This window comes from Lagopus muta, chromosome 11 (genome assembly GCF_023343835.1).
Source record: "Lagopus muta isolate bLagMut1 chromosome 11, bLagMut1 primary, whole genome shotgun sequence".
Classification (NCBI taxonomy): domain Eukaryota; kingdom Metazoa; phylum Chordata; class Aves; order Galliformes; family Phasianidae; genus Lagopus; species Lagopus muta.
The window spans coordinates 11,418,368-11,433,672 of NC_064443.1; the positions used below are offsets into that span (position 1 = coordinate 11,418,368).

The 15,305-nt window shown below is 65.0% G+C and overlaps 6 protein-coding genes across 9 annotated transcripts; 3 read left to right on the forward strand and 3 right to left on the reverse strand.

Annotated features, from left to right (window-relative positions):
• Positions 1-10: 10 nt before the first annotated feature.
• Positions 11-3,224, reverse strand: CAMK1 (calcium/calmodulin dependent protein kinase I). Of its 2 annotated transcripts, XM_048957106.1 has the most exons (12): positions 3,154-3,224; positions 2,684-2,795; positions 1,970-2,101; positions 1,704-1,778; positions 1,485-1,623; positions 1,287-1,413; positions 1,128-1,203; positions 935-1,047; positions 781-859; positions 614-701; positions 409-541; positions 11-315 (listed from the first exon to the last, which is right to left on the reverse strand). In XM_048957106.1, exons 2-12 carry the CDS (start codon positions 2,767-2,769, stop codon positions 260-262), a joined length of 1,104 nt encoding a protein of 367 aa, XP_048813063.1. In that variant the 5' UTR covers positions 2,770-2,795; positions 3,154-3,224; the 3' UTR covers positions 11-259. The 2 variants fall into 2 exon arrangements, with proteins under 2 accessions (XP_048813063.1, XP_048813064.1); XM_048957107.1 differs by lacking the exon at positions 1,970-2,101.
• Positions 3,225-3,565: 341 nt separating this feature from the next.
• TADA3 (transcriptional adaptor 3) lies at positions 3,566-6,177 on the reverse strand. The gene is made up of 8 exons (XM_048957288.1): positions 5,875-6,177; positions 5,543-5,793; positions 5,309-5,414; positions 4,978-5,119; positions 4,750-4,853; positions 4,550-4,659; positions 4,253-4,438; positions 3,566-4,184 (listed from the first exon to the last, which is right to left on the reverse strand). The coding sequence occupies exons 1-8, from the start codon at positions 6,079-6,081 to the stop codon at positions 3,992-3,994; spliced, it is 1,299 nt and encodes a 432-aa protein (XP_048813245.1). The 5' UTR covers positions 6,082-6,177; the 3' UTR covers positions 3,566-3,991.
• Positions 6,178-6,447: 270 nt separating this feature from the next.
• ARPC4 (actin related protein 2/3 complex subunit 4) lies at positions 6,448-8,404 on the forward strand. Its single transcript, XM_048957434.1, has 6 exons — positions 6,448-6,682; positions 6,933-7,051; positions 7,348-7,459; positions 7,547-7,642; positions 7,764-7,934; positions 8,189-8,404. Exons 1-6 carry the CDS (start codon positions 6,680-6,682, stop codon positions 8,192-8,194), a joined length of 507 nt encoding a protein of 168 aa, XP_048813391.1. The 5' UTR covers positions 6,448-6,679; the 3' UTR covers positions 8,195-8,404.
• A 172-nt stretch (positions 8,405-8,576) lies between these two features.
• Positions 8,577-12,223, forward strand: TTLL3 (tubulin tyrosine ligase like 3). Its single transcript, XM_048957428.1, has 11 exons — positions 8,577-8,954; positions 9,060-9,130; positions 9,232-9,498; positions 9,608-9,736; positions 9,807-9,921; positions 10,011-10,118; positions 10,189-10,351; positions 10,416-10,564; positions 10,632-10,866; positions 11,113-11,548; positions 11,632-12,223. The coding sequence occupies exons 1-11, from the start codon at positions 8,888-8,890 to the stop codon at positions 11,983-11,985; spliced, it is 2,094 nt and encodes a 697-aa protein (XP_048813385.1). The 5' UTR covers positions 8,577-8,887; the 3' UTR covers positions 11,986-12,223.
• A 15-nt stretch (positions 12,224-12,238) lies between these two features.
• On the reverse strand, positions 12,239-14,169 carry RPUSD3 (RNA pseudouridine synthase D3). The gene is made up of 9 exons (XM_048957430.1): positions 13,965-14,169; positions 13,545-13,612; positions 13,420-13,464; positions 13,257-13,353; positions 13,080-13,187; positions 12,926-13,010; positions 12,725-12,851; positions 12,506-12,648; positions 12,239-12,436 (listed from the first exon to the last, which is right to left on the reverse strand). Exons 1-9 carry the CDS (start codon positions 14,027-14,029, stop codon positions 12,257-12,259), a joined length of 918 nt encoding a protein of 305 aa, XP_048813387.1. The 5' UTR covers positions 14,030-14,169; the 3' UTR covers positions 12,239-12,256.
• Positions 14,080-15,277, forward strand: JAGN1 (jagunal homolog 1). Of its 3 annotated transcripts, none has more exons than XM_048957432.1 (3): positions 14,080-14,193; positions 14,385-14,479; positions 14,684-15,277. In XM_048957432.1, exons 2-3 carry the CDS (start codon positions 14,391-14,393, stop codon positions 15,144-15,146), a joined length of 552 nt encoding a protein of 183 aa, XP_048813389.1. In that variant the 5' UTR covers positions 14,080-14,193; positions 14,385-14,390; the 3' UTR covers positions 15,147-15,277. The 3 variants fall into 3 exon arrangements, with proteins under 3 accessions (XP_048813389.1, XP_048813388.1, XP_048813390.1); XM_048957431.1 differs by having other exon boundaries at positions 14,098-14,201; XM_048957433.1 differs by having other exon boundaries at positions 14,191-14,235.
• Positions 15,278-15,305: the final 28 nt, after the last annotated feature.

Here is a 15,305-nt window from a genome sequence, read left to right on the forward strand (position 1 = left end):
GCTAGGGGGCAGATGGAGGGAGGAGGGAGGAGGGAGCTGGGCTGTAGCCCCCATTGGCTGGTATGGGGGGGCTCCTGGGGGCTTCCCACACAGACTCCACAGCCATGGGGCTCACTCCAGGAGATGGTGAGAAGCGGGGCAGGTTGCCCTCCCTTACTACTGCTCCCCCCCCCCCCAAAGGGAGCAGATGGGGAGGCAGCAGGACCCCCATGGACCCACCCCATACCCTGTGTTGTGCCCAGGGGATCTCAAGACCCCCTCAGTCAGAGGGCAGGCGGGGGGTTCTGTTTGCTGGCACCCGCTCACAGTCCAACCCTGCTTTGTAGGGAGGAATGTGGGGTGAGAGCCTGGCAGCACCCCTGGACCCATGAGGGTGCAGAATGGCACAGAGCGGGGATCAGGGCTCACCGCTGTTGGAGCCCCCCCCCAACCACTGGCCATGGCAGGGGCTGCTCGGTGTCATCTGCCCGGGGCCCTCCTGGCTCGTTCCCAGCTGCAGCTTCCGCATGTGTCGCACCACAGCCGTGGCATTGAAGGCTTGCTGGCAGGCACACTGCCTTGTCACTGCGCTGCCCCCAGCACTGCCGTGGCCCACCCAAAGCCCTGTGCTCACCTTCCACTTGCTCTTAGCAAAGTTCTTCTTGATCTGCTCACTCACTGACTGGTGGATGTTCTTGTCCAGGGCTGTGTCCCCAGCGATCCTAGAATGAGGGAATCAATTTAGGGGGGCAACCCTTTCCCATTTATTTGCCTCCCAGGAGGAGTGCCCCCATCCCTTACCAGGGATGCTGTAGAGCCTGCTCGCACGTGAAGCGCTTGTCAGGGTCCTTTTCCATCAGATGTCTGATGAAGTCTTTGGCTGAGAGAAGAGGGCAGCTGTGAGCCCCTATCCTGTGAGGACCCTCCCCCAAAACAGCTGACCCCTGGGGTTCACCTGACTCCGAGATGTCGTCCCAGTAGGGTGAGTCGAACTCGTACTCAGCCCGCAGGATCTGCTCAAAAAGCTTGGCATCGTTCTCATCATAGAAGGGGGGGTACCCACAGAGCCTGGTAGGTGTGGAGGACAGCGTGGAGGTCACTCACAGTGTCCCCTGTGCAGCCACAGCGTGTGGAAGGGGAATACTTACAGGATGTAGGCGATGACCCCGATGGACCAGCAATCCACTGCCTTGCTGTAGGGCTTCTGTGCCAGTACCTCAGGGGCTGGAGGGACAGCACAGTGAGGGGGACCTAGTGCTGTACCACGGGGAGAACTGCCCACAGGCCAACAGGCCCCCCAGGCTCACCCACGTAGCCAGGTGTCCCACAGGCGGTGGACATAACACTGCCACAGCCCTCGATCTTGGAGAGCCCAAAGTCGCTGATCATGATCTTGGAGTCCTCCTCCAGGCTGTAGTACAGCAGGTTCTCGGGCTGCAGGAGGGCTGATGTCAGAGAACCCCCAGTTTTGATCTCCGTGCCCCCCCCTTCCCCGCACTGCTCACCTTCAGGTCGCGGTGCACGATGCCCATGTCGTGCAGGTAGCGCACAGCATCCAGGATCTGCCGGATCAGCGTGCTGGCATCGCGCTCGGTGTAGAAACCCTTCTCTACGATGCGGTCAAAGAGTTCCCCTCCCGACACCCTTCAAGGGCCACACAACGCTATCAGCCCTTCCTCACAGGGGCGGCCCCTATCCAGCAGCCCCCCCAACGTGTCACTCACAGCTGCATGATGAGGTAGAGGTGGCTGCTGCTCTCGTAGATGTCATCCAAGGCCACAATGTTGGGGTGCTTGATCCTGCATGGTGGGGTGAGAAGGGCCGGGATCAGCCCCCCCAGCTGGCAGCAGGGCAGAGAGCAGCAGCACCATGTGCTGGGCTATTTAGGGCCGTGCTGATAACACCCGGTGCTGGGTGCTGGCAGTGGGGCCATGCTAGGGTGGGAGCATCACAGGACCCCCCTGCCCCCATCCCAGAGCAGCCCCCCTACTTGTGCAGGACGGCAATCTCATTCTCAATGCCGGCCTCCTTCCCCTCCAGCGCCTTCTTGGCGATGCACTTGATGGCCACCAGCTTCTGGGTTGCCCTCTCCTCTGCCAGCACCACCTCAGAGAAAGCCCCCCTGGAAGAGGGGGAGCAGTGTGAACCAGGGGGGCACTGCTATGCCACTATTGCTATGGTGATAAGCGGAAAGTTGGGCTATTTATAGGGGAATGGTGAGCGGGAGGGGACGGCGGGGCCGCGGGACACAGGCAGTGCCACTGCTGGGGGGCACGCAGTTCACCCCAGGGACACGTGGCTCTGTGGGGCGGCAGCGCCCAGGTGGGGCAGGTGGAGAACAGCCCGGTCCTAAGCCCTGCTGTAATTAACCCGGTAATCCGCCCTAAGAGCCTTACGGCGCTTCAGCAGCACCGGGCCCCGCCACGCGGTGCCACCGGGTCCCACCGGGACCACTGCGGACAACGCGGCGCGGGCAGTGCCACGTCCCTGCGCGTCCCCGCGCCCCGCGTGTGCCCGATCCCCCGCGAGTCCCGACGTCCCCGGCCTATCTGTGTGCGTGCCGCCCCGCAGGGCCCCCGCCCTGGGCCAATATTTGAGCTGGCCCAGTTCCACGCAGCGCCGTTGGCCAGAAGATGCCACGGGGATGGCAGCCATCCCGCAGCCGGTGCCGCCCGTCCCGTGTCCGGTGCCACCTGCGACTCACGTGCCCAGGACCTCTCGGAAGTCGTAGATGCGGCGAATGTCCTCGGTCCTCTTCTTCCAGCCGGGCGCGGGGTGTCCCAGCGGCATGGTGGTCCTGCGGCCGCGGGCTGCGCCTTGAGGGGGACAGGGACGGGGCGTCAGCGCGGCAGCGGAATGCCGCATCCGTGGGGCCACGGGCGGGGGACGGCGAGGCGACGGGATGGGGCTGTCGGGATGTCGCCCCGGCTGACGGAGGGGACGGGTGGCGGGGACGCGGGGACGCCGTGCTGCGGGGATACCGGGCCGCCGCAGCCCCCCCGTGCCCACCCCACGCGTGACACAGCCCCGCCGCGGGCACGGCCCGCGTAGCTCTGGCAGCGGGGAGCCCCGCACATGGCACCGAGCCGCGGGGTCGCGCACCCTACGACCGCGAGTGGGCGCGGCCGTTACCCCCGCGTGGGCCCCGCCCCGCCGCGCCCCGCCCGCTCTTACCGACGGTTGCGGCGGCCCCGGCCCCGCGCGGAGCAGCGGCGACTCCTCCTGGCGCGGCACCGCCGGACAGCGCTGACGTCACGGCGGGGGGCGGGACCTGCCCGCCGCTCAGCCAATGGGGGGCGCGGGCGGCGAGTGCCCACGCGTGACCGCGGGCCGCGGAGGGGCAGTGAACGACGGGGGCGCGCGAGGGGCAGCCCGCGGGGAAGGCGCACAGCGCGTGGCGGAGCGGCGACATCCCGCAGAGGGGACGGCCGCACACGGGGGTAGGATGCCCCCCTCCCCTGCGTCCCCGCAGCCCCCAGCAGCGCACGACTCCACAGCACGCCGCCAGTGCCAATTCTCCTTTATTGCCCTCTCAGCCACAGAACCCGCGGCTACATCCCGAGCCCGCCCTGCCCCCTCCCGCCCCACTCCTCCCCCGACACCGGTGTCCCTGGCTGTCCCCAGAGCCAGCGAGGCACGGGACAGCTCCCAGCCCAGGCCTGGCAGAGGTCCGGTGCCCAGAATAACCGCGGGAGCGGAAACCAGAGGGTGGCTATTCCCAGGAACGCTGTCACCGGGTCCCCGTGCTCCAGCTGCGGTTTGGTGGCAGTGGGCAGGAGCTGTGCCCTTGGGCCAGGAGCAGGACTCAGCCTCCCAGTGAAACGTCGCAGCGCTGGGTCACAGCACAGGACCGTGCACCCGCTGTCCCCAACCCGCAGCGATCCCAGGCAGAGCACAGGCGTGCCAGGAACCTGCGGGGGACAGGGGCACCTCCTCCTCCTCACGGTGCCTCCACTCCAGTCTGTGAAATAAGGGGACGGCAGCAACGTGCAGCCCTGTCCTGAGCACCCTGCTACCCATCCAGCAGCTTGAGGATGCTCTCCCGCTCCTTCAGCGTCTTCCACGCCTGATCCTTCTCCTTCTTGGTGGGAGTGCGCTTCTTCTGCCGGGCAGCCATGATCTTGCGGAAGGCGTCCATCACCTCGTTGTCGGCCATGCGGACACGCTGCCGCAGCTCTTGCCGGTGCAGCTCCTCCTTGGCCAACCTGGGGACAGAGGACATCATTTCATGCCGCCGGCACTGCACCTGGCCCCGTGCCCTGCCCACACTCACCGCAGCAGCTCGTGCTTCTTGGCGCGGTTGTGGGCGCTGAGTGCCTTCAGCTCTGCCTGCCTCTTACGCAACTCGGCCAGGACCTCATCCTCTGAGTCCTCGGCAGGACGGTCCTCTGACTCCAGCAGGCCCTGGGCCACCAGCTCCTCCTTGATCCGCCCCTCCAGCGACTTGGTGTGGGGCACGCTGAGAGGGGCGGAGTGGATGCTTTCTGAAGCGCCCACGTTCTGCCCCAATTTGGGCAGAGGAAGTGCCAATTTGGGCAGCACCGAGCTTCGTGGCACCACAGCAGCTCACCTGAAGGGCTTGTTCTGGCTGCGGGGAGAAGTGCCAGCACCGTCGGCTCCTGAGTCCTTGCCAGCAATCTCAGGAATGGGCGAATCCTCCACAGGGGAGATGATGTTTTCCTGGCAAGCAGAGCATGTGGGAAAGGTTCACCTCGCCCTGATGCAGTGACACTGCCTCACAGGGCCATTGCACAGACCTGCCCCCCTCACCTCCACCAGGGCCTGCAGGAGACGCTGTGTCAGGGGCCCAAAGGGACACCCATCCTCAGGCTGCTCATGCTGGGCCTCTGATTTCTTCAGCAAGGCATCGACATCTGGGGGGATGCGGGAGGGAGAAAGTTGTGAGTAGCCCTGGTTCTGTGGGAACTGGATGCCAGCCCCCTGAGCTCACCCCACAGCTTCAGTGCAGTCCATTACTGCTAGGGAATGGGACAACACCTTTGGTGTCCAGCTCAGTCAGTGGCCCCAGAACACCCTTCTTTTTGTCAGCTGCAGCTGCTGCCCGGGCACCATCCTTCTGCTCCTCTAGCAGGTCCTCCTGAGCCCAGCGCTGTGAGTAGTGCTTCCCCAGTGGTGGGATCTGCAGCACAGGATGGGCCAGGGGCTCAGCACGGGACTGGGGTTGCACTTAGTTGCACCACCCCAGAGGCCATGTGCAATGTTCACAGAGAGGTGTGACCACTCAGCTTGCCCAATAGCTGAGGGGTGGACAGTGCAAGGTAGGGTATGGGGTGAGGGAGCATGGGTGGGGGGCTATGCAGTTTGTCACCTTGTAGTGCTCAGCCTCATCCTCTGGTGGCTTGAGCAGCTCCTCCAGGACCCTGACCTCCTCGTTGGTGAGATCGGCGCAGTACGGCTCCACTGACGCCCAGAACCTGCGAGGCCAGAGCAGGGGAATAAATGGTGAGGGGGGATGTGGGGGGCACTATGGGAGCAGCTCATGCCCTCCCGCACTGCAAGGAAGGAAACAGCCAATCCCAGTGCCCCCCAACTCCCCATGCACCTGTTCGGAGCATCGTTTTTAGGAATCCGTGGCACATCAATGGGATCATCCTGGAACTCGTACTCCTGGATCTTGGGCTGCAGGTTTTTGGACTTAGGTCTACCAGGCCCAGGCCCCGTCCCGTGGCCCCCTTTGCCCTCCAGCTTCTGCTTCTTGGGCTTGCCGTGCTTGACAGAGGTGCCCACGTCGTGGTCCTTGCTCAGCTTCAGGAAACGCCGGTCGCCCTTCTTGTCCTGCCAGTCCGTCAGGATCTGGAAAAGAGCAACAGTGTGTCGGGGCACGTGTGCAGGACGGTGACAGGGACGTGGGGGTCGCGGACACGGGCAACACACCTGTGTCTCGGCCTCCAGGACACGGAGGCGGCGGCTGGCGGAGGAGAGCAGCGTCTCCAGCTCCAGCTGCAGCGTGTCCAGCTCCTCGATGCCGATGCCATCGTCCTCGGAGCGGGCCAGCACGGCCGTGTACCGCGGGCACACCTTCACGTGGTCCACCGACTTGAAGTCGTGGAACTGCAACGGGCAGTCCTTCAGCTCGCTCATGGCGGCACCGGGGGGAAACCGGAGAGCGAAGGGAGCGGGGCCCGGGGGCTCAGGGGGCGGGCCGGAGGGCTCGGCGGGCCGTGCGGCGCGGCGGGGGGCGGGCGGGGCCCGGCGGGGGGCAGGCCCGGGGCGCGGCGCCGGGGGGGGGCCGAGCTCCACATACGGCCGCTCGCCAACTTCCGGCCCCCGCAGGCCGCGCGCCGCTTCGCCCCGCCCCGCGCCCCCCATTGGCTCAGCCCCGCCCGGCGCACGCCGCCCATTGGCTCGGCCGGCTCTCCTTCTTCCTTTCCTAATATGGAAGCGCTGACAGGAGCGCACCAAGACCGGCGAGATCACGGGGGGGGCCTCGTGGGACTACGCTGCCTCCGCGAGGCGCCGCCTCCGCGCTCCTTGACGGGATGCACTGCCGTGCGCCGCGTAGCGTCAAGAGCGTTCGGTGCGGCGCGGAGGGGCCTTGAGGCGGCCGAGCGGGAGCGGGGAGCGGAGCGGGAACCTCCCGCCTCCTCCCACCTGCCGGGTTGGGGATTCCCGCGCATCCCGGAAGAGAGGACCGGCCACTTCCGGTTCCGCTTCCCCGGACCGGACCGGAGCCGTCACCATGGTGGGGCGCGGGCGGGAATGGGCTGGGAATGGGCTGAGGGAAGCGGGCAGGTCTGGGCTGGGAGAGAAGGAGCTGGGCGGGAGTGGGGATGGGCATGAGGGTAGGGATGGGGATTGGGAGTAGGGATGTGGGGATGGGAGTAGGGATGTGGGGATGGGCATGGTTACAGGGGTAGGGGTGGGGGTAGAAGTAGGGATGGGGGTGGATATGGGGATGGGCCCAGGCGCTGACGCTGTGCTGTGCCCCACAGACCGCCACGCTGCGCCCGTACCTGAACGCGGTGCGTGCCACGCTGCAGGCCGCCCTGTGCCTGGAGAACTTCTCCTCGCAGGTAGTGGAGCGCCACAACAAACCCGAGGTGGAGGTCAGGTAGGGTTCCTGCCAGCCCCTCCCCAGCCGCATCCACAGACCCAGTGGTGGAGGAGTGTTCCCTGCCCCAGCTCCCTGCCCCGGAGCTGCCCTGCAGTCCCCATCCTTCACCCCGTGCACTGCAGCCACTGCTGCCTGCCAGGTGCTGGGGGAGCTGCAGAGCAGGAGGGGGATCCTGATGTGGGAGTGAAGGAAACGCTCTGCATCTCCGGGATCCTTGCAGTGCTCATGCCAGCGAGCACTGAGCCGTGAGTGCTTCCCTGCTGATCAGTTGTGACCTTTTTTTGCTCCCACAGGAGCAGCAAGGAGCTCCTGTTGCAGCCAGTGATCATTAGCAGGAACGAGAAGGAGAAGGTGCTCATTGAGGGCTCCATCAACTCCGTGCGTGTCAGCATCGCTGTCAAACAGGTGTGGGGCCGAAGTGGCTGGGGAGGGGTGGTGGGCTGGCAGCTTGCGCTCCTGTGGGGAAGCCTAATTTCCCTTTCCTCTCTGCAGGCCGATGAGATCGAGAAGATCCTGTGCCACAAATTCATGCGCTTCATGATGATGAGGGCTGAGAACTTCTTCATCCTTCGCAGGAAGCCCGTGGAGGTGAGGGGGTGGCAGCAGAGCAGCTCCCAGCTCTGCTTCCTTGGGCCTGCACTGCAGATCTGGGCTGCGCTGTCACTGTGCTGTGCTCTCATAGCTGTCATACTGCTCCTCTCTTCCTCAGGGCTACGACATCAGCTTCCTAATCACTAACTTCCACACGGAGCAGATGTACAAGCACAAGCTTGTGGATTTCGTGATCCATTTCATGGAAGAGATCGACAAGGAGATCAGTGAGATGAAGCTCTCTGTCAATGCCAGGGCCCGCATCGTGGCAGAGGAATTCCTGAAGAACGTAAGGCTCTGTGAATGTTCCTTCTCTTAGCAGTGGAGCACGGCCCTCAGAGACAGAAGCCTCCCCCACATGGTTGGGGGGTGGCAGCGCTTTGGTGCAGTTTGTACCCATCCTGGGACATGTGGGGGAGTGCCTGTAAGCATTTTCCACTGGTGTTGAGACCCTTCAAGTGGGCTGAGGGTGAGCAGAGCCGGGAGATGTAGCGTGGGACGTTCCAGTGCTGATGGGCACCTGCCCTCTCTCTTGCCTTGCAGTTCTAGGCCGTGCCGTGACTCCGTGGCTTCCCGGTGCCTGTGCAGAGCCGCATGCCGGGGCTCTCCTGCTCTGGAGAAGGAAAGCTGGGCCCCTGGCTGCAAACCCGTCTCCTCGCTGGCCGGGGCGGAGGCGGACCGGGCTTGTGCGCACGCGGGGCCAGGCGGCCCCGCTCCCTGTCCTGTCGCATTGTGTTTTATAAAGAGTTACTTGCTGTACGCCCCGGCTCCCTGCTGTATTGCTGGGGGAGGGAAGGGGAGGGAATGCCGGGGGGCGGGGATCTAGGGCAGAAGGGGGCGGGGCCCGGAGCGGCACCACGGCAACAGTAAACAGTGGGGGCAGCCCTGCCGGTGCTGGAAGGAGTGGGTGTGGGCCGGGTGGGTGCTGGGCAGGATGGAGCACAGAGCGGCCTGAGGGAAGCGATTGGGGGTGGCACAGGTTCAGGTGATGGGGGAGTAGCTGGTGTGGGACCACAGGAGAGGATGTAGGGCTTAGGGCTGCTGGAAGCCCCCTGCATCCCCGTTGGGTGAGGACACAGTGCAGGAGGATCCCCTGCGCTGCATAGAGAGAGGCAGAGCTGCTAGCAGCCTCCCTCACCCCCAGGTTGCCCCATATTCACCCACTCGAGAGCAGGACCGTGGGCACACGCAGCCTGGTGAGGGGAGTTCCTGGGGGGAACGCTGCGAGGCTGTGGTGCTGGCATGAAGATTGAAAAGGCGGCAAATGCTGCGGCAGGGGCACCTGGCAAGGTGCAGAGAGTGCGGGCAGGTGGGTGCCTGCTCCCTGCCCTTCAGGAACAAGGGAACATGAGGGTATATGCTGTCTGAAAGGAGCTCATCTGAGGCTGTCCCACGGGCCTCTGGACTCTTGCAGACTGCAGCCGCCCCTGGCTCTGCCCCAAGCAGCTGAAGCTGGCCAAGCTGCAGGTGGAGAGGGCTATCAAGGTGAGGGCCTGCTCCTTCTCCAGAGCGTCACCCATTTTCAACTGGCACAAAGGCTGAGCTCCCCGGGGTGGGCAGCTTAGCCACGGCATCTCCCCACCCAGGAGAAGAAGATCTTCATGGTGCAGGGCCGCTACCCTGTGATCCGCCGCCTGCTGCGCGCACGGGGCTGGGTGGAGAGAAAGGCACCCCGCAGGGTGCAGCAGCAGGAGGCAGATGGCGGCAACGCCGAGCTCAGCACAGAACAGCGTGGGGTGCAGCTACCTCTGGAGTCCTCGTGCTCCATGTGGCTGCCCAACGAGGAGGAGGAGGAGGAGGAGAAGGAAGAGCAGACGGACAAGGACAACCCTGATGGCATCCATGAGCTCATGGTAGCAAGGAAGGCTGCAGACCCCAACATGATGCAGGGGGATCCCTCAGTGGGGTAGGGGTGACGATGTGGGGTGGGGTCCCACCTCACTCAGGCCCTTGCCCCCCCAGTCCCGCCTGGTGCAGGACCAGGTGCCCTACTTCATCTGGAGCAGCCGCTGCAGTGCTGCAGAGAGGTGCATCCTGCGGCCCGACCAGGTGGTGAACCACTATGCCCGAGGGGGCTGCCTTACCACCAAGGTGGGGGCACGGGGACCTTCCCTGGGGGGGCACAGGGTGCACGCCGGGGCTGCCATCCTTCTCCACACAGGAGGGGCTGTGCCTCACCCTGCGCAACCTGCCCTGGTTCGACCAAGCCGACCCCGATACCTTCTTCCCTCGCTGCTACCGGCTGGGTGCTGCGGACGAGTGCCAGGCCTTCATTGGTGAGCTTGGGGCCGATGTGGGATGGGCTCACAGTTCCTACATCCCTAGCGTGGCTTTGGGCTGGGCAATGCCTCTTCTCTTACTGCAGAGGATTTCCACCTCACTGCTGCGCGCTGCCTGCTCAAAGTGGCCCTGGGAAGGGCTGAGGGTGAGCATACAGTGCTGGAGCCATCCCCAAAACCCAGTGATGCTCCAGGTGAGGAGCCGAGCCCCGCACCCCAGGCATGGTGCAGTGCTCCATCCCTCACTCTGTGCTACCCCCCTAGCAGAGGGGCCGGCCCTGCCATTGCCCCCACAGCTGATAGAGGAGGCGCTGCAGGTGTGCAGGGGGCACCTGGACAGCATGGCCCACCAGGACATCGACGGGGACACACAGCCCCACAGCCCCAACTGGGACAGCTTCCTGCAGGGCTACTACCGCGTGGTGCAGTGAGTGCTGGCAGAGGGGTGGGGAAGGGTGGAAAGGCAGTGGCTGAGCCACCCCATATCTCAGCGAGGGGGCCGTGCTGCAGCTGAGCATGGCACAGCAGGAACAGGGCCGCAGCCTGCTACAGGGCCTGGCGAAGCAGCTGCCCCAACTGCACATGGAGGGCGAGCGCAACGTCTGGATCCTCAAACCCGGGGCTGCGTCCCGGGGCAGAGGTAGGACCAGGGGTGGTCCGGGGGTCCCCATGCGCCACAGGGTCCCTACGTGCTGCCACATCCGCAGGCATCGTGTGCGTGGCACGGCTGGACCAGTTGCTGCGGCTGGCGGGCAGCACGGGGCGGGAGGGCCGCTGGGTGGTGCAGAAATACGTGGAGCGGCCGCTGCTCATCTTCGGCACCAAGTTTGACGTGCGGCAGTGGTTCCTGGTGACCGACTGGAACCCGCTGACCATCTGGTTCTACCGCGAGTGCTACCTGCGCTTCTGCTCACAGCCATTCTCCCTGCAGTGCTTGGATGCGTGAGTGCAGTTCCGTGCTCTGTATGTCCCTCCCTCCCCCCGCTCTCTCACAGACGTCAATTCCCACCCAGCCCACCGCCGTGCCCATAGCCACGTCTCTCAGTGCCACACATAAGCAATCCTTGATCACCTCCAAGGATGACGACCCACCGCCCCCTGGGCATCCTGTACCATTGCCTCACTGCTCATTCTGCCACAAAATTTTTCCTAATACCCAACTGAAGGCTGCTTTCTCTCCCCCCTCAGGGCCGTCCACCTCTGCAACCAAGCAGTGCAGCGGCACTGCCGCCTGGGGCTGTCCCGACACCCGCAGCTGCCAGCAGACAACACGTGGTCGTGCCGCCAGCTGCAGGCGTACCTGGCACAGCGGGGCCAAGCCGGTGCCTGGGCCGAGGTGATGGTGCCGGGTATGAAGGCGGCGGTGGTGCGGGCGGTGCAGTGCTCGCAGGGTTTGGTGCGGGGCCGTAAGGGCAGCTTTGAGCTCTATGGGGCTGATTTCATTTTTGGTGAGGATTTCCGACCCTGGCTGCTGGAGATCAACGCCAGCCCCACTATGGAGGCCAGCACAGCGGTGACGAGCCGGCTGTGTGCCGGGGTGCAGCGTGACACACTGAGAGTTGTCATCGACCGCCGGGACGACCCCGAGTGCCCCACAGGAGCCTTTGAGCTCATCTACAAGCAGGTGGGGCGGGGAGCTGAGGGGGGGGTAGGGGGCTGTGGGGAGGACGGCACAGCCCTGTGCTCCTCACATCCCCCCCCCTACAGGCAGCCGTGCCCACCGTGCACTACGTGGGACTGAAGCTGGAGGTGGAAGGCAGCTCCCTGCGCAGACCACACCGCCCTCGCTGCTCCCTGGCTGCAGCAGAGGACAGGGCCCCCCCGTATGCTGCGGAGATGCGGCCAAGGCAGCCCCCAGGGGGTCTGCCCCGACTCAGAGGGCTGAGGATCCGTTCCCGTGTGCCCATCACACCCCACCAGGGAGCTCTCCCCCACCTCAGCCCCCTGCCCCTGCTGCGGAGCACTCGGCCCCATGGCGCGGAGGAGGGACGGAGGGCTCAGAGGGGAGCAAAGAGGAGTGGTGATGGCCCAGTATGCCCCCACCCCTTTTGGCAGAAATAAATCTGTGAGTGGGAGTGAGCTGTGAGCCTTCACACTGGGAAAGCTTTGGGAGGGACATGTTGTCAGCCCCCCCCCCCGCCTGAAACGACAGGGCTGTGGGCAGGAGCTGGGGCCACCAGAGACTCCCCCAACATCCACTCCAGATGGGAACTGGGTCGCGGGGAAGGAGAAGGCTGTGGTTACCAGTGCTGACTCAACCCCCGGGGAGATTACACAGGAAAGATGGGGGGAGCGCAAATGGGATAGATAAATGTTGTCGTCATGCTGAGATTTAATGGGGAGGGAGAGGCGGGGAGGGCAGCCCCAGCAGGCGTAGGGTGCACAGGAAGTGGGGAGGAGGGGGAGCACTCAGCACTGTGTGGGGCAGCACCAGCTGCTGCAGGTGGAGGTGCAGGGGCAGGCGGTGGTGTGGGGACAGCTGCAGCTGGGACATCAGCTCTGCATCCAGCACCTGTGGGGGATAATTTTTTTTAGGAAAGCGCAGCATAGGGCAGCAGTTCCCCTCCATCGCACTGCTTACCTGTGTGCGGGGTGTGGGGGTCTCCTGGGGGGGCAGCAGGAAAGGCTGCCCCAGCACTGTTCCCACACGGGATGCGTACTTGTGGTCACCCAGTGCCGGGCACAGCAGCAGCGTCAGGTGCACCTGGAGCTGCTCGGGGAAAGCTGCAGGGAGGGAAGGACGTGGGGTGGGTGGCGCTGTGGGGTGGTGGTACCGGGGCAGTGTAGGGGGGGCACTCACCTGTACGAGGCTGCAGCTGGAGCAAAGCGCAGCCCCCTGCTGCTCCCAGCAGGCGGTAGCGGGTCAGGGTGCTCTTCACCTCTTTGCGGGTCACGCTGCGGCGTCCTGGAGATGGCACTGCCACCACCTAGGGGGGGATGCACAGCTTCAGCACCACCCTCTACCCCCCACTCCTCCCAGATTCCCCCATGTGCCCCTTACCACAGCTGTGTCCCCTTTCTGCTGCCAGCACAGCCCCACACGGATCTCACCTTCTGCCTCTGCTGGGACCCCCACAGTGACAGCGCTGAAGGGACACAATAAGAGGGAAGAGCCTCACACTTTTGGGGAGGGAGATTCATGGGGAGGCACTCACCTGTAGGTGGCTGGGAACTGCCCCCTGCGTCGGGCAGCAGTGAAGGAGTGCTGCAGCTGCTCAGTGACACGGTGGCAGGTGGACAGCAGCACAAGGCCGGAGCATTCTCTATTGGACACGGTATCAATGAGCCCCCCTGGCACCTCCCCATTCCAAATCCCAGACCCATCCCAATACCTGGCAGGTGCTTTCACCACATGCAGCTCTGCAGGCAGCCCCAGGCGTCGGCGTAGTGCAGGCAGCAGCGCGGTCAGGCTCAGCTCCCCAGGGTGCCCTGGAGGTATGGGGGTCAGCACCAGATGTGCCTCCTCTTGGAGAAATCAGCCCCCCCAGCACTCACCCAGCACAGGCAGATCAGTGGGCTTGCTTAGAGCCAGCAGGGCTCCTGTGGGGTGGCAGAAGGGTCAGACCCCACTCTTGATCACCCGACACCCACTCGTGTCCAGCCTCCCTCTCCTCCCTTACCTTCCCGATATACAACTGAGGCCTCCAGTAGCCCCAGCACGGCCTCAGGGCCCAGTGGTCGCCCCTTCCTGCGGGGAGAATGAGATGGGGCACACGTGAGACTCCCCCGCCTCCTCCCACGCTCCATGTCCCCACGCGTGTGAAACTCCACGTGTCCCCCATGCCTCCGAACCTGTTCCCAAGCAGCCCATGACTCCCGTGCACCTACATCAGCACACCCACTCGTGTCACACCGTGTCACCTCCGCAGCCCCGTGCACACACAGCAGTGCACACACTGCAATGCACACACACAGCAATGCACGCACACAGCAGTGCACACACTGCAATGCACACACACAGCAATGCACGCACACAGCAGTGCACACACAGCAGTGCACACGCACAGAACTCCACGCTCGCCCTCCCCCCCCCAGCTCACCTCGCGGCGCGCGCCCCCTGCCCCATGCGCGCCGCCACGCGCGCGGTACCTCCGCAACCCGCCATGGCCGCACTGCGCCTGCGCGGCGGGCGGACCGCAGGGCGTAGCGTCCCGCTTTGACCATAGAGCCGGGCCTCCGGGCGTATAGACCGGCCGCCCTCCTGAGGCCGTTTGGGCTTGAAGCGGTGGTCACAGAGAACCGGAAGTGCGGGTAGAGCGTCTCAGCCCGGTGAGCAGGTGGGGTGCGGCGGGGCGCGGTGCCTGCGGCGAGGTGCGGAGGGCGGGCCCGGGGGCAGTGGCAGGCCGGGGGGTACCGCGCCCTGCGGTGTCCCTGCGGCTGTCGTGGGTGGGTGGTCACGGGAAGGTGGGATGGAGGCCATGGGGTCCTCCCTGGGGTCCCCTCACTCTGTGTCCCTGCAGGCAGCTATGGCGTCTCGAGGTGGGCCCCGTGCTGCCGGCACTGATGGCAGCGACTACCGGCACCGGGAGCGCGTGGCTTCGCACTACCAGATGAGGTGGGTGTCACGGAGCCTCTGCTCCCCATACTGCGGGGCTGTGCCCTCATCGGGGCCGTGACAGGGTGATGCACCTCCGGGCCACGTGCCCATCACGTCCTTGACAAATCCGTGTCGATGCTGGGCCGTGATGGGGCTGTGCCCCCACCAGGCTGTGACAGAGCCGTGTCCCAGCTGTGCTGTGACCATGCTGTGTCCCCACAGCGTGGCCCTGAAGTCAGAGATCAAGAAACTGACCTACGTGCACGTGGGGCTGTGGCTGCTGCTGCTGGCACAGATGTGTGTGGGGCACCTCAAGCTGCTGCCCCACGATCGTGTGGCGATGCCCTACCAGTGGGAGTACCCCTACCTGCTCAGCATCCTGCCCTCACTGCTGGGTCTGCTCTCCTTCCCCCGCAACAACATCAGCTACCTGGTGCTGTCCATGATCAGTGCCGGGCTTTTCTCTGTGGCGCCGCTCATCTACGGGGCCATGGAGATGTTCCCTATGGCTCAGCAGCTCTATCGGCACGGCAAGGCGTACCGCTTCATCTTCGGCTTCTCTGCCGTCTCCGTCATGTACCTGGTGGTGGTGGTGGCCGCCCAGGTGCACGGCTGGCAGCTCTACTACAGCAAGAAGCTGCTGGACTCGTGGTTCACCAGCACGCAGGAGAAGAAGAAGAAATGAGGGGGGTTGGGTAGAGGCTCTGTGTGCCACGCGTGGAGCGTTTGGGGGCTGCTGGTGGTGCTGCAGGGCGGCTGCTGCGGGTGCGGAGGTCTTCGGGGCTGAGCCCGGAGCTGGGACTGCGATCGCGTGTCACCGTACGGAAATAAAGCCCCTCCCGTG

What these genes read in the sequence shown, in the direction of transcription:
- JAGN1 (XM_048957432.1), top strand. Translation starts at nt 14,391, where the DNA reads ATGGCGTCTCGAGGTGGGCCCCGTGCTGCCGGCACTGATGGCAGCGAC. An exon ending in GCTTCGCACTACCAGATGAG is followed by an intron (nt 14,480 to 14,683) that starts GTGGGTGTCACG and finishes GTGTCCCCACAG; the next exon opens with CGTGGCCCTGAAGTCAGAGA.
- TTLL3 (XM_048957428.1), top strand. Translation starts at nt 8,888, where the DNA reads ATGAAGATTGAAAAGGCGGCAAATGCTGCGGCAGGGGCACCTGGCAAG. An exon ending in GGGGCTGCCTTACCACCAAG is followed by an intron (nt 9,737 to 9,806) that starts GTGGGGGCACGG and finishes TTCTCCACACAG; the next exon opens with GAGGGGCTGTGCCTCACCCT. An exon ending in AAAACCCAGTGATGCTCCAG is followed by an intron (nt 10,119 to 10,188) that starts GTGAGGAGCCGA and finishes CTACCCCCCTAG; the next exon opens with CAGAGGGGCCGGCCCTGCCA.
- CAMK1 (XM_048957106.1), bottom strand. Translation starts at nt 2,769, where the DNA reads ATGCCGCTGGGACACCCCGCGCCCGGCTGGAAGAAGAGGACCGAGGAC. An exon ending in TTGCTAAGAGCAAGTGGAAG is followed by an intron (nt 542 to 613) that starts GTGAGCACAGGG and finishes TGTGCCTGCCAG; the next exon opens with CAAGCCTTCAATGCCACGGC. An exon ending in GGGGGGGGGCTCCAACAGCG is followed by an intron (nt 316 to 408) that starts GTGAGCCCTGAT and finishes CCTACAAAGCAG; the next exon opens with GGTTGGACTGTGAGCGGGTG.
- TADA3 (XM_048957288.1), bottom strand. Translation starts at nt 6,081, where the DNA reads ATGAGCGAGCTGAAGGACTGCCCGTTGCAGTTCCACGACTTCAAGTCG. An exon ending in AAAAACGATGCTCCGAACAG is followed by an intron (nt 5,415 to 5,542) that starts GTGCATGGGGAG and finishes CTGGCCTCGCAG; the next exon opens with GTTCTGGGCGTCAGTGGAGC. An exon ending in ATGAGGCTGAGCACTACAAG is followed by an intron (nt 5,120 to 5,308) that starts GTGACAAACTGC and finishes CCTGTGCTGCAG; the next exon opens with ATCCCACCACTGGGGAAGCA.
- RPUSD3 (XM_048957430.1), bottom strand. Translation starts at nt 14,029, where the DNA reads ATGGCGGGTTGCGGAGGTACCGCGCGCGTGGCGGCGCGCATGGGGCAG. An exon ending in CACTGATCTGCCTGTGCTGG is followed by an intron (nt 13,354 to 13,419) that starts GTGAGTGCTGGG and finishes CCATACCTCCAG; the next exon opens with GGCACCCTGGGGAGCTGAGC. An exon ending in AGAAAGGGGACACAGCTGTG is followed by an intron (nt 12,852 to 12,925) that starts GTAAGGGGCACA and finishes ATCCCCCCCTAG; the next exon opens with GTGGTGGCAGTGCCATCTCC.
- ARPC4 (XM_048957434.1), top strand. An exon ending in AAACCCGAGGTGGAGGTCAG is followed by an intron (nt 7,052 to 7,347) that starts GTAGGGTTCCTG and finishes TTGCTCCCACAG; the next exon opens with GAGCAGCAAGGAGCTCCTGT. An exon ending in TCAGCATCGCTGTCAAACAG is followed by an intron (nt 7,460 to 7,546) that starts GTGTGGGGCCGA and finishes TCCTCTCTGCAG; the next exon opens with GCCGATGAGATCGAGAAGAT.